A 13278-nucleotide genomic window follows, 5' to 3' on the forward strand; every position below is an offset into this window, starting at 1 on the left:
AATAAATATCTTTGAGGATCCTGACATCTATGGTTGGTTTGTCATTTTTTCACAACATGCAATGCAATTGCGCATATTAACTATAAATAGTAATGGGATTGCACATCTTATAAAATTCTAAAATCCACATACTGTATTGTTGTTGTTGTTATTATTATTATTTAGTAGGTTTTAGGAGAATGACATGATTTGTCTCCCCCATGTGCATTGGTGTTAGTTATGGACAAGTGTGAAGAAGAACCCTCCAAAATGATATCCAAAGTGTGTGTTATATTCTCTTTACTGTGCATGTGGTAGCCATCCATCAAAAAAGGGAAGAAAATTAGACAATAGGACATTCAAGTCCTAATCACCATGACATATTTCTTTGCCCTGCAAATTTGGTTGAACAGTTTTCATATTTACATGATGTATGAGAAGTACACAGTTTATGCCGCACAGTGAAAAGCTTACACTCCTCAATGTATAAGAGGCAAGAATAAATTCAAAAGGAAGAATAACAGGATAAAACTTTTCTGAACTTTTTTTATGTTAGAAAATGTAAAGGTGAATTTAATATTGAAGACAACTCAATATAATCAGTCAACCAAGACATAGATAATTGAGACATGTGGACCAGATGACCAAGACAGACATGGACCAGATACACTAAATGACCGAGATAGACAAGCCAAGACGCATGATCCTAACCGATGACCGAGACAGACGAGCCAAGACGCATGATCCCTGACCGAGGTGCATGAGACTTGGCGCATGATTCCTAACCGAGGCTCATGAGACTTGGCGCATGTTTTCTGACTGAGGCACATGAGACTTGGCGCATGTTTTCTGACCGAGGCGCATGGACCATGACACATATTTTCTGACCGCAGCAACCAGTATCGTGACGCACCTTATTGGCTAGTCATTGGCTTATTTTTGCTTTGTTAGGCAGTTAATTAGTTAGGATTGTTAAGGCTTATTCTGTATTTAATTTTTCTGTTTTTGACTGTTACTTGTGTGACAAGTCATTTACTATGAATGCTTTTCATGAATTCATTCATCATCCTTCAATAAAATTCAAAGAAGCAATGAGGCATTTTATCCAAAATCACAATATTTAATAGAGATGAGTGATTCTTATATTCTTAAGGAACATGATATTGATTATATAAGAGAAATGATTTTAACCTGCCTGAAAATGTTTTATAATATTGTATTCATTCAGGAAATGTTTATATCTAAATCTATGTTAATTTTAACATCACCCAAATTTGATATGTCTAATGTCATTGGACGTATCATTGTCTATTATTATATCACAAGTTAAAAGTCAATAGAAATGATTAAAAATACTTAATAAATATGGTACACTTAAGTTATTTAAGTTAGTTGCATCTTTACTCAATAAATTGTTACCACTTACAAAGAACTAAATGGATATAATATTAGATGTAGCATATAAATATGTAGGTGTATTTCTTGAGAAATGAGATGCTAACCAAGGAGTTTTACCGTTTTATTGTATTTTGGTCTTTTGACATCTTTTTCTTTTTAAATCTTATCGTTTCTATTTAAGCTGAATAAGAGAGGAATGATTAAAGGTAGAACCCATCAATCAGATTCCAATTTCTGTCCATAGAATTATTTTATATTCTCTTTTAGGTGAGCACTTATATAGATGGTATTCATAATGGGTCCAGTAGAATATATCTTTTCAGTGTTAAAGACTTGGGCTCAAGTGCGCATGTGTTTTTTATCATCAAATGGTTATTAATTTATGCATAATTAGGGCTATTTTCTCCCTTTTTTCCGGTATGACCCCTGATATCTTTTTCAACATAATGAAAAAAAGATGAAAATGTCATTCATTTTTAATTATTGTTGATTTTTCATAAAAAAATAATTTAAATAAAAAGTAACTATGTATAAATATTACACTCTTTAACATATTCTTATTCATTTCCTCTCCTCTCACTTTCGGATTCATATCTCAGTTATTTAGGCAACGCATGGATTCTCTCATTTAGCTTTGAGGTATATCTGCCCTTAAACAAAACCACATTAACCATATCAATTTAAATTTTGAACCTTCTTGAACCCAAAATTTAAGAACCGTTTATAATGTGGAATATTGATGAATTCCCGTGCAGAATGTCCTCCTTTTACATCAAGAGAATACAGGGATCCCATTACTAGTAATAAGAATCTTAAGTGTCCATTGTTATTTGCACCCTTTGTCTGGTTACGTGTTAATAGTCACTAGAAAAATACTCGTGCTTAAGATATTCTTTTATCTTGGTTCACAATGGATAATAAATTGGACCTCACTTCTATGTCATTTGACTATGCTTATCTATACCATTGATTAAGACCCCTAATGTGGACTGGTGAAAGATGATACAGTAGTGTGATATATATTTGTCATAAGATATTTATGGGGATCATAAATCAAAATATAGTGAATTAAGTGTACAGCGTGCCTCGTTTTCAAGGTCGGAGAAGATCCTATAGAGCTCAAAATAAATGGTTGGGTAAAGATCTTTCTATTGTCAAAATCAAGCTATTTTTTTTTTTGTTGATATAATCACATGTATTCTTTTCATCTTATGAGTATGTAACTAATTTTTTTTGGGATGTGTGATTTTCATTCTTAAAAATTCTTACTCATAAGAATCAAACATTTAACATTCTAATGTATAAGAGAGTATAATAAAGTTTTATACCACTAAATAAACCATAAATGATATTACTGTTCATCACTTGTTTTTCTTCCGAATGAGAAGGCATGCAATTCTAAAGTTATAATGTCTATAATGGCACGTGAAATGAGATAATATGATATAATGTTATATGAAATGGTACTTTCACTTGGACTAAACAAGGTATCACTTTTAAATGTATGGGTTAATATGTTATATCATTTTCCATATTTGTAAAAAGGTATATTTCTGCAATTATAAGTTTATAACGGAATTAAGTTTTTGTTAATTACATCTTTAATTAAAGTAACAAGGTAAAAAAGAAAGAAAACCTTTTGATAAGCTAAGTAACAATGAGTTGGCAGTTTACTTTCTTTTAACGATATCAACGAAATATGCAAGAGAAAAAAGGTTGTTAATAAAAAGTTAAGGGGTAATATGTATATGAGAAAAAATATGGACCGGCGTGTATGAGTTTTTTAATTCATCTAACAATTTTTCAATTATATCCAAAAACTAATCCAAATAAACGGTAGATGATACACTATATATATTGTTAGTATAAAATATATATACAGTTAGTATAATTATTCATAACTTATTAGCAAATAAGAGAAAAACTTGTATGGAAACACATACGTTACCTCATATTTAGAGACAAATGTATTTACACTTTTTGATGCTATAATTTATTACTCAATTATAATTGAAATTAAATTCTTAATATGTTGATAATATTTTATTGGTTGTCTCCACATACATATGTCTTTCTCCAGCTAATTGTTTCAGCTCTGGTTCAAATGGTTTCAGGGATTGGTTAGGAAAGGCTTATCCGCTGTTTCCGCTGTTCTAGAGTCGTGTTAGGTATGGAGTTACAAAATTGACAGGTGGACTCACTCCCACTTTATAGTGGAGCAAAGCTTCTGGTCATTTTCTCATCTTATTGCATATTTAGGTCTGGATATCCTTACACACATCTCTCCTACAAATCATTTGGTTGTAGGTAGGATCCACCCCTCCACTCACTTAATATATTATCGTAACCTTTGTCCCACAAATATAGGTTAGTTATAGTAATATATGCCCTAATTTCGATGATAATATAGTCTTCCAAAGTTTTCTTTATAGAATGTAATATAATTGTTGTTAGTTTCTTTTTTAAACTAGGAAATACCCATAAATCCTGAGATTTAGCACAATGGGATGACCGAAGCAGAAATAAAAGGTATAAAAGAAATATCATAAAGTCATGGAGAACTGAGAGTGTCTTCATTTTTATATCATTTATATAGTGTTAACATTAGTTTGTTTAAGATTAAGTATTCTCTTATGCTTTTTTATAGTCAATCATTTTTTAAAGGGAGGCAGAGCATTATTTCGAACTTGAACCTCGTAACTCAATTTATGTCCATTGTTTAACAAATAGACCTAACTCTGGGGATAAACTCAGTTATACTTAATGATCAATTTGTAATTTTAAAATAATATAAAAAGGTATAAAAGAATAATTTTCCTTTGAAGAATATAATCCAATTGAACCTTTATATTGATGCTTCTATGTGATATCAATTCATTACAAAGGCTATAGTTATTCTTTGTCCCCTTCCTCTATAATCTTCAAGACTATTTAACACCATTAGTGGGTAATTGATCCTAGTATATTAGCAATCAAACTTAATTTGGTAGGTATGAATAATATAATATACTACCGTACACGATATGATAAACTAGTTTAACTGCAAGGGAATATATTTTTTAGTGGGGAGACATATTCAAAAGGTATGGCCTGTTACAAATGGAGTCCTTCAATGCTTTTTCTTCATGTTGATTCTTTAGAATCTACTAGCTAGTTCTGTCATGTAGAAAAATCTTTGGTCTGTCTATAAATGATTAAATTCGTATATCGCCTAAATTCAAAGCAATATATGGTATAAGCCTATAACCATGATCAAGTTGATGTTTCTTTATGCCCATGGTTATGCTTGACACATGTGTAGTACTCCAACGTTATACAGAAAAGTCGACATGCACAACCAAAGTCTGCAGGTCGGTATGAAAAAGAAAACATTTTTTTATATATTCAAGAATCTCAAAATATATGTATACATATATATAAAATGGATTCACATGCATGAAGAAGGGTTAAATTGAATTGGAAAAATTAAGATATTCTTTTATGCAAATATATAATGATAAGTTTCTCACCATTATTAAAATAAAACCACCGGTATCAAAATATTAGTAAAAGTAAAATATTTTAACACGAATTGTTCATATTATTACAATTCAAGAAAAATCCATTTTACGGCGTTGCATCCATATGGATATATAGTGGTTAAAAGAACAGCACTTTCATCAATAATGGAGATGACAGGCCAACTGAAACTGATTGCGGCACCTGCACTACACTTTCTATTTCTCTTTGTAACTGATGTTAATTACATTATCTTCCAATGCTTTCAAAATAGATCATGGGAACAATGATTTAAAATTAATAACATCATTAAAAAGTTTATCCATGACATAAACTTATTTACTATTACACATCTAACATAAAGATGTAATAAAAAATGTGTAACACGTCTAGGAACCAAATATGTCGTTTAACCTATAAAAATATACAATTACTCAATTATTCAAAATTAAATTTATTTTTAAAAGGTTTTTGCCTTGGGAGTTTAGATTCAAACTTTGTCTTGTTACAATTGTGTTTTTAGGACAAATACACAACTTTGTCCAGGAAGCAATGTTACAAATTTGTTACTGTTGAACCTTATACATGAATATGTTTTCTTGAAAAAAAAAATACACATATATATATATATGAAAAATTATATTTTGCAACTCAAATATAAAAGGATTTAATATGTATACACAAATAGTGTAAATGTCTTTTACATTGTTACTAAATCATTCATATGTTAATTATTATTAACTCTCAATTAAAAGTAATACAAATCAATGGTGAATAATATGCTTAAAAAAACTTTACATTGATTGCAGGTTGATTTTGAACTCAATCTAAAATCTCTTGTTCATTTGACATGGTGCAAATGTTTAGCACACAATAATAGTATGGCCCATGTAGTATCCGAAATGAAGGCTCTGTCGCTGGTATAGAGTGATATGATAAATCCATATAGAGTGATAATGAGAGAGTGGAGGGCCATGCATGAGAGTGGAATGATGTGTGATAAGGTAATGACATAAAGGGCAACCTGCAAATCCCAGGTGCTACTGCAAGATTTTCAGACTTTTCATGAATCCATACCAAACACGCGCGTGTCTCTTTCTTTCCATAAATTAGTGGATAGAAGAACGATATCAAATAAATGTATATCTCAGATTTGTTGTAAGTGGACATGCATATGATAATTGAAATCATTGTATGGCTTGAACATATGTGTAAATAAATATACTACACATCCTCCAAGCAATAAGCTAGTTGGTTAGAAAGCATGCGCGCAAAGATAGTACATTATTAATATTATGCAATGTACTATATAGCATAATTGCATAATCCCTTACTCATTCTAACGTAAGCAATATTGTTGATATGCATTCATACGTAATAGTACCCAACAATATGGCCTAAAATATAACTTATTAGGTCTCTTCATATGGACGGAGAAAAATTAACAAAAGGGAGATAAAGAACGAAATAACTAATAATGGTAGAACTAAATTAGTACCGTGTCAAGAAAAAACATTCTAACAATAATTTATTTTGAGATATAGGGATTACTAAAGTAAAGTTGGTCACTGCCAAATGTCAATAAGCTTTTTACATGCACATACTACTTGAAATCCAATCTTTGTTAGAGCAAGAGAGAAAAAATTGCATCAGTTTAGCATTAACACATTTCGAATGAGATTGGCTGGTTATAAGAACAATTATGGAAATGATTAAAGCATTAATTATTATAATATAATATTTATGTATTGTCAGTGTAAATATTTATACGCAAATATTTAAATTATTATTTTTAAGTGTAATTAAATATGAATCACGAATGATACATTGATAATGTATACAATTTATACATTGTTGGTGTATACATTTTTCTCTAATTATTTTGATATGAATTACCTGATTACTGAGTTTTAAATTGTGGGATAGTAATCATGCAACATCAAATTTTGTTCTCTTATTTTTTGAACTTTTCAATTTTGTTCTATCCTTATGGAATAGAGAGTATTTATGTTGTTTTCTTTCAAACTTCCTAATAAAACATTGGAATGTTATTATTTCTTACTTGGAAGTTGGAAAGATTATTTCTGAATGGTAAGAATGTTTATCTCTTGGTTGAAGAATATTTCCTAATAATATTATTTCCTTATGTTCTTTATCTCTTGGTTTAAGAATATTTATCTGCAATTCTGCAATATACCATATTATATTGAATTCACCATCTATTAATTGAATATTCACGCTGTATCTTTTTTCAACAATTTAAAAAATTTAACAAAGACAAGTGCTACCTTAAACAATGATTTATTGTACAAGATTGAGAAAAATATATAGTTATTTATGATAAAATATTATATAATAGAATAAAAGCATAAACTGAAGGACGTGTAATTCCATATTTTGTGCTAACTAGCTAGAGAAGCACTAATTTCTGCTCCCTTGCATGGTAGGGCAGGATATAATCATTAATTCTGACCATAGTATCTCTCTCTATTACTTTATTCCGCACACACAATCTTTTCATATTGTTTCAGCTAATAATTAAAGTAGGCCATTTGCTCTTGTAATACATTAAATATAGCAATCACATAAATTCTTCTCTTTTCTCCTTGCCACAAATTTTGTCTATAAAAAATAAAAATTATTACACATCCTTACAGAATAATCATCATATTTAAGGTTATCATATAATGAGATGGAAATACCTCTGAGTAAGGAATAATGTTAATGTGGTTGAGATTATTTCTCCTGAACTTTATAGATAGACAATAACTTATTGTTTAATGCCTTCAACACTAATTAACAACGATACTGGAATCGCAAGAGGCTTTTTCGAATTGAACATTGCTCAGCTTGCATTCTTGTATATTTGGGCTGTGGCCCATGAAGAGATTAATAGAAGCACAGAAGCTAATGGCTCAAATGATCCCCAAACAGGCCCATCCACGAAAATAGTTACATGATGAAGAAACTCTTCTAAAGTAAACTCCTCCTTGAAGTCAGAAAGTGAATTATATAGATTTTTATACTTTATCTAATATATAGGAATATCTTTGTTCAATTACTTAAAAATGAACTATTGTGTAAGGTCTTACTAGATCATAAGATGATTAGAATATTAATGGTTTAATTTTTGTAAACGATACTTATTGGGATGGACGAACATAAACCCGAAAAAGATTAATTTTTTTCACATAAGATGAGAATATACTCTTAGTAGAAAACCACAAGACTAATGATATATTTCATGCCTCAAGTTTTATTTTTATTTCTCTCTCCAAAATACATTTCCGAAACCAACCATCACAAGTTTTATGGACCAAAATCATATGCTAGGTAAGAGTTCTTGGAGCTAGGCGGTGTTTTTTTTCTTTTCGTTTTCTCCCTCTTTTTTCTGAAGGGGATTTTTTTATTGACGTGCTTATATTATTTTTTCTGTAACGTGAAAGTGCTTGTTTTTTTGGGTAACATGAACGTGCTTATTTTATTTGTCATAATAACAATTGCAGGATGCTAAATCGTTACATGTCCTCGAGATGCACTATCCCACTCTATAGTGTATGACTAAAGAATTTAAAATTTATTCGGTCCACTTAAATATTTTATGACAAATTCAAATATAATGACGTACCATAAGTTCATGTAATTTTGATGCATTATTTTTTATTTTTATAGTATAAGAATTCTCACGTTATCTAATTAAATATTGTGATATTTAAAAATATATGACTCTCATGACGATAATTACCACAATCCTATAAAAGTCATACATATACCATGTATCATTGAGTAATGATGTATATTAATAACACATCAAACTTAAATTCGTATAAAATATTTTTTTTATATAAAAAAAACTTATTATATTAAGGAAAGATACACTTGTGCAAGAGAAAAGGAAGATCAATAACCTAAAGCAAGGCAAAGAGTGAAGGGGACTTGTTCCCAACTTTGTCATGTTTTAGAGTTGGACTCCCCTCCTTGATAAATGAGGAGAATGAAAAATTTATTAATTTTTAATTTTTTTATTAAAAAAACTTAAAATTATATTCATTAAAAATAAGTTTTTGACATGTATTCCAATCTCATTTAGTACTGCACTCTCTAATATTGAAGAGAATCTAAATTCCATTTTTCATATTTACTTATTTGATATATTCTTTATGATATTTGATTTGATATGGGCTCTTGAAATTAAATTTTTGGCTTTATTGACCTTAGCATGATTTATATTGGAATTTATTACATGTCATTTACAACCGAAAAATCTGAAAATCAGGTTGTAAGACTTGATTGGCTAATCTTACATTTTTTGGCAGATGTTTTTTGTATAAAATCTGTCCAAGTAATGATAAGAGACATTATAAAATGGAAAGAAGGGATAGTAAAAATATAGAAACAACGTGCATTGTGGGGGTGAAAGTGAATGCAACTTAACAAACCCTCTAGCCCATTGTTTTTGGCCCAGAAATGTGAAACATCAACAACAAAAAATGCCAAAGAAGAAACGCATGCTCATCTTTCTCATTTCTATAGTCTTTAACTCTTACCAACGACCACATTACTGTTACCAGATCTCTCTCAATTCACTACATTTTTACCTTCAACCTAAACCATGGACACACCCCATCGATTTCTTCATTCTAATAACAACAATTTCACATTCACAACCACATCACATTCTTCAACCACCACAATCTAACCAACTGGGCACTCCCCACCCATAAAGAAATGATCTTTGGCAAAATCGCTGAAGCCATATCCAACAATAACAACATCCGAATCTCTTCCTCTGTTCAAGATCTCCCCTCATACCGCAAACTCGACCTCGAACATACCTATGATCTCACAAATGCTTCTGTTGCTGTTCCCACCCATTTGAAGCAACCCCTTTATGCCTCTGCCCCTAAAGGTTCAATCTTGTCTTCTCGCAAGAACTGGGTCAGGCTAATCAAGCTTGCACTCTGTCTCATACTATCTGTTTCTCTAATCTACGCAATTTTCACGCTTGTTTCTTCTTATTGGAATCAAGGGTCTGGTAGGTACTATGTTGTGCTTGATTGTGGTAGCACTGGGAGTAGAGTTTATGTTTACCATGCTTTCATTGAACACAAGAAACATAGTACTCTTCCCATAGCTATTAAGTCATTGAATGATGGTGTGATAAAGAAACGTGGTTCTATGAGAGGGCGTGCTTATAATAGAATGGAAACTGAACCTGGTCTTGATAAGTTAGTGCATAATGTGGCTGGTTTGAAGGGTGCATTGAAACCATTGGTTAGATGGGCAGAGAAGCAAATTCCAAAGCATGCTCATAGGAGCACTGCTTTGTTCCTTTATGCTACGGCTGGTGTCCGGAGGCTTCCTGGAAATGACTCTAAATGGCTTCTAGATAATGCCTGGTCTGTGTTAAAGGAGTCTCCTTTCGTGTGCAGAAAGGATTGGGTTAAGATCATATCTGGTACCGAGGAAGCTTATTTTGGATGGATATCACTTAATTATGATAATGGCATCTTAGGGGTTAGGCCTAGGAAGGCGACTTATGGTGCACTTGACTTAGGTGGCTCGTCCTTGCAGGTTACTTTTGAGAGTGATCAGCAGTTGAATAGTGAGACTAGCTTGTATATTAGGATTGGATCAGTGAATCATCATCTCACAGCATATTCGCTCTCCGGGTATGGTCTTAATGAGGCATTTGATAAGTCTGTGGTGCATCTTTTTAAGAAAGAATTTGGACCCGCCAATATATCTAATAAAAAGGTAGTGCTCAAGCATCCTTGCTTGCAGTCTGGGTACAAGAACCAATACATGTGCTCTCATTGTTCTTCCAATAACAAAGAAGGTAGAAGTCATGTTATTAATGGGAAACAATTGGGCAATAAAGGGAATTCAGGAACTCCAGTAGTGCTTGTTGGTGCTCCAAATTGGCAAGAATGCAGTGCGCTCGCAAAAGTTGCTGTTAATTTGTCTGAATCATCCAATTTCAGTCAAGGACTTGATTGTCAGGTGCATCCTTGTGCTTTGCGTGATAATTTCCCTCGCCCGTATGGTCACTTTTATATGATTTCTGGATTTTATGTGGTGTATCGTTTTTTCAACTTGACTTCCGAAGCCACACTTGATGATGTATTGGAAAAGGGCAGGGGTTTCTGTGAAAAAAGATGGGATGTTGCAAAGAAAAGTGTGCCTCCTCAGCCCTTTATTGAGCAGTACTGCTTTAGGGCACCATACATTGCCTCATTGCTGAGAGAGGGTTTGCACATTACTGATAATCAAATAACTGTTGGCTCTGGAAGTATCACTTGGACTCTTGGGGTTGCCTTGTTGGAAGCTGGAAAGGCATATTCCACTACATTTGGGCTTCACAGTTTTGAATTGTTCCAAACGAAGATAAATCCACTTATTCTTATTTCCATTTTGTTGCTTTCTTTGATTCTTGTTCTTTGTGCTTTATCATGTGTTGGCAATTGGATGCCAAGGTTTTTCCGGAGGCAATATCTTCCCATGTTCAGGCATAAAAGTGTTTCCAGTACTTCTGGCCTTAATATCCCATCTCCTTTTCGGTTCCAGCGATGGAGTCCAATGAATTCTGGTAAATTATTTGCACAGATTATGATTTCTGATTACAACTTAAAACAAATAAACTATATACCTAAAAGCTATTCCAAGAGACATGCCAATTGGTCTTTTTTCTACTATTAGGTTTACAGATGTAGTGGTGAAAAATTTATACTTTAACTTATTTGCATTGCGCACTCATCATGTATCAACACTCACGAACATGGATCGTCAACTCCTTTTTTGAATATTCTGTGCATGAATTCAGCTATTTATGTAAATATAACTGACTTGTTCCTTTGGGATGGTTTGTGCATCCTGTATGCAATGTATGACAATATTACATTCATGATTGAGCTTTGAGGTCAATTTACACCTATGGCACTGCAGGAGATGGAAGAACAAAAACACCACATAGCCCAACAATTGCAGGTTCACAAGGAAACCCATTTGCCCTGGGGCATGGTCTCGGTAATAATGGTAGTGCCATCCAGCTTACGGAGTCTTCCTTGTATCCATCAGCTAGTAGTGCCTCACATAGTTATTCCTCAAACAATTTAGGGCAGATGCAGTTTGACAATAGTACTTTGGGCTCCTTCTGGTCCCCCCATAGAAGTCAGATGCGTCTTCAGAGTAGGAGATCACAATCTCGAGAAGACCTGAATTCGTCAGTGGCCGAAGCACACCTGGTGAAGGTTTAGGGCACCATCATCTGGAAACAGGTATTGTTATTATACTAATATCTTCTCTTGTACTTCTTTTTCGTATAATATATTTTCATTCAAGTTATGCTTTTTCAAATTTTACTTAGGAACTCTTTTTGTAACAGAATCAGCTAAAGGTAAGTAGTAGTAAAGCAAATGCGTATTCTTTTTGCTGAATGTTCTTTATGCATTTTACTAGTTATTCCAATTTTAGGATTTCCAGTTTTTTATGCATTTGTCCTATGTAATTATCGGACTGCATTTGTACATGAGCAACAAAAGTTATGGTTGGATATGAGATGTTGGTCAATCAAATTGGACTTAGTTGAATTTTTTTGCTGTGTCTTGACATTTTGTATTGTGACTGGTGAAGATGCTTCAAGTTTCTAGTACTTCAAACTACAAGTTAAGGATTTATAAAGTTTCCTAGCATTTCAGAGGTTTTTGTCGGAGATTACTGGAGCTAAAGATGCCGGACAGATTGATTGATTCCAGATGCCGGATAGATTGATTGATTCCAGATGCCGGACAGATTGATTGATTCCAAATGAACCTGCTTTTCCTGGATCTCACTTTTTGACTTGCTTCCTCCACAAGTTCCATGGCACAAACAAGCAATCCACACCACTCTCCTCACTGGCTACTTGATGTCTCTATGTTCTGCCTCAGTAGTATAGTTTTTTGGTGCCCTGAAAGCCATTGGGCATTATAGTCAAGCATCAAAGATTAACAAGCACAGAAAACATTTGTTTCATCAAATTGAAAACATTGATTTGTGACTACTTCTATACCATTCTTTAGACTAATTAACTGTCATTACTAATGAGAATACCCCCTTGTTTCATTGTGACTTATAACTAGAAAAGCCAGTTAGAGAAGATGTAACATAGTACAGTACTCATTTTATAGGTAATGTAAGCTATTGAATTGATTTTCCTTGTTGCACAAGCAACTTCTACTTTCCAAAGAGAACAATTGATATCTACCATTTTAGGTGAAGTGCTTGGTTTGAAAGATGTATGCAGCATTTTCATTAATTGTCCTACTATACTTCAAGCAGGTGTGTGATACGGGTGTGTCTTATATTTTAACTCTGGTTTCTTACATGTCTATTTGTTTAAAATAAGGTTTGAAAATAATTAGA

At 32.5% G+C, this 13278-nt stretch overlaps 1 protein-coding gene across 5 annotated transcripts; it reads left to right on the top strand.

Annotated features, from left to right (window-relative positions):
- Positions 9365–13133, top strand: LOC109348968 (probable apyrase 7). 5 transcript variants are annotated; one of them, XR_002107839.1, is made up of 4 exons: positions 9365–11464; positions 11821–12152; positions 12565–12603; positions 12656–13133. XR_002107839.1 is itself a non-coding variant. In XM_019589592.1 (3 exons), exons 1-2 carry the CDS (start codon positions 9604–9606, stop codon positions 12129–12131), a joined length of 2172 nt encoding a protein of 723 aa, XP_019445137.1. In that variant the 5' UTR covers positions 9365–9603; the 3' UTR covers positions 12132–12152; positions 12541–12627. The 5 variants fall into 5 exon arrangements, 3 of the variants coding, with proteins under 3 accessions (XP_019445137.1, XP_019445138.1, XP_019445136.1); XR_002107838.1 differs by having other exon boundaries at positions 9366–11464; positions 12573–12603; XM_019589592.1 differs by lacking the exon at positions 12656–13133 and having other exon boundaries at positions 12541–12627.

Source organism: Lupinus angustifolius, chromosome LG06, assembly GCF_001865875.1.
Source record: "Lupinus angustifolius cultivar Tanjil chromosome LG06, LupAngTanjil_v1.0, whole genome shotgun sequence".
In the NCBI taxonomy this organism is placed as follows: Eukaryota; Viridiplantae; Streptophyta; class Magnoliopsida; order Fabales; family Fabaceae; genus Lupinus; species Lupinus angustifolius.

Excerpts from the sequence above, each read along its gene's own strand:
- LOC109348968 (XM_019589592.1), top strand. The coding sequence starts at position 9,604 with ATGATCTTTGGCAAAATCGCTGAAGCCATATCCAACAATAACAACATC. Across the intron at positions 11,465-11,820 it reads ATGGAGTCCAATGAATTCTG|GAGATGGAAGAACAAAAACA; the intron begins GTAAATTATTTG and ends ATGGCACTGCAG.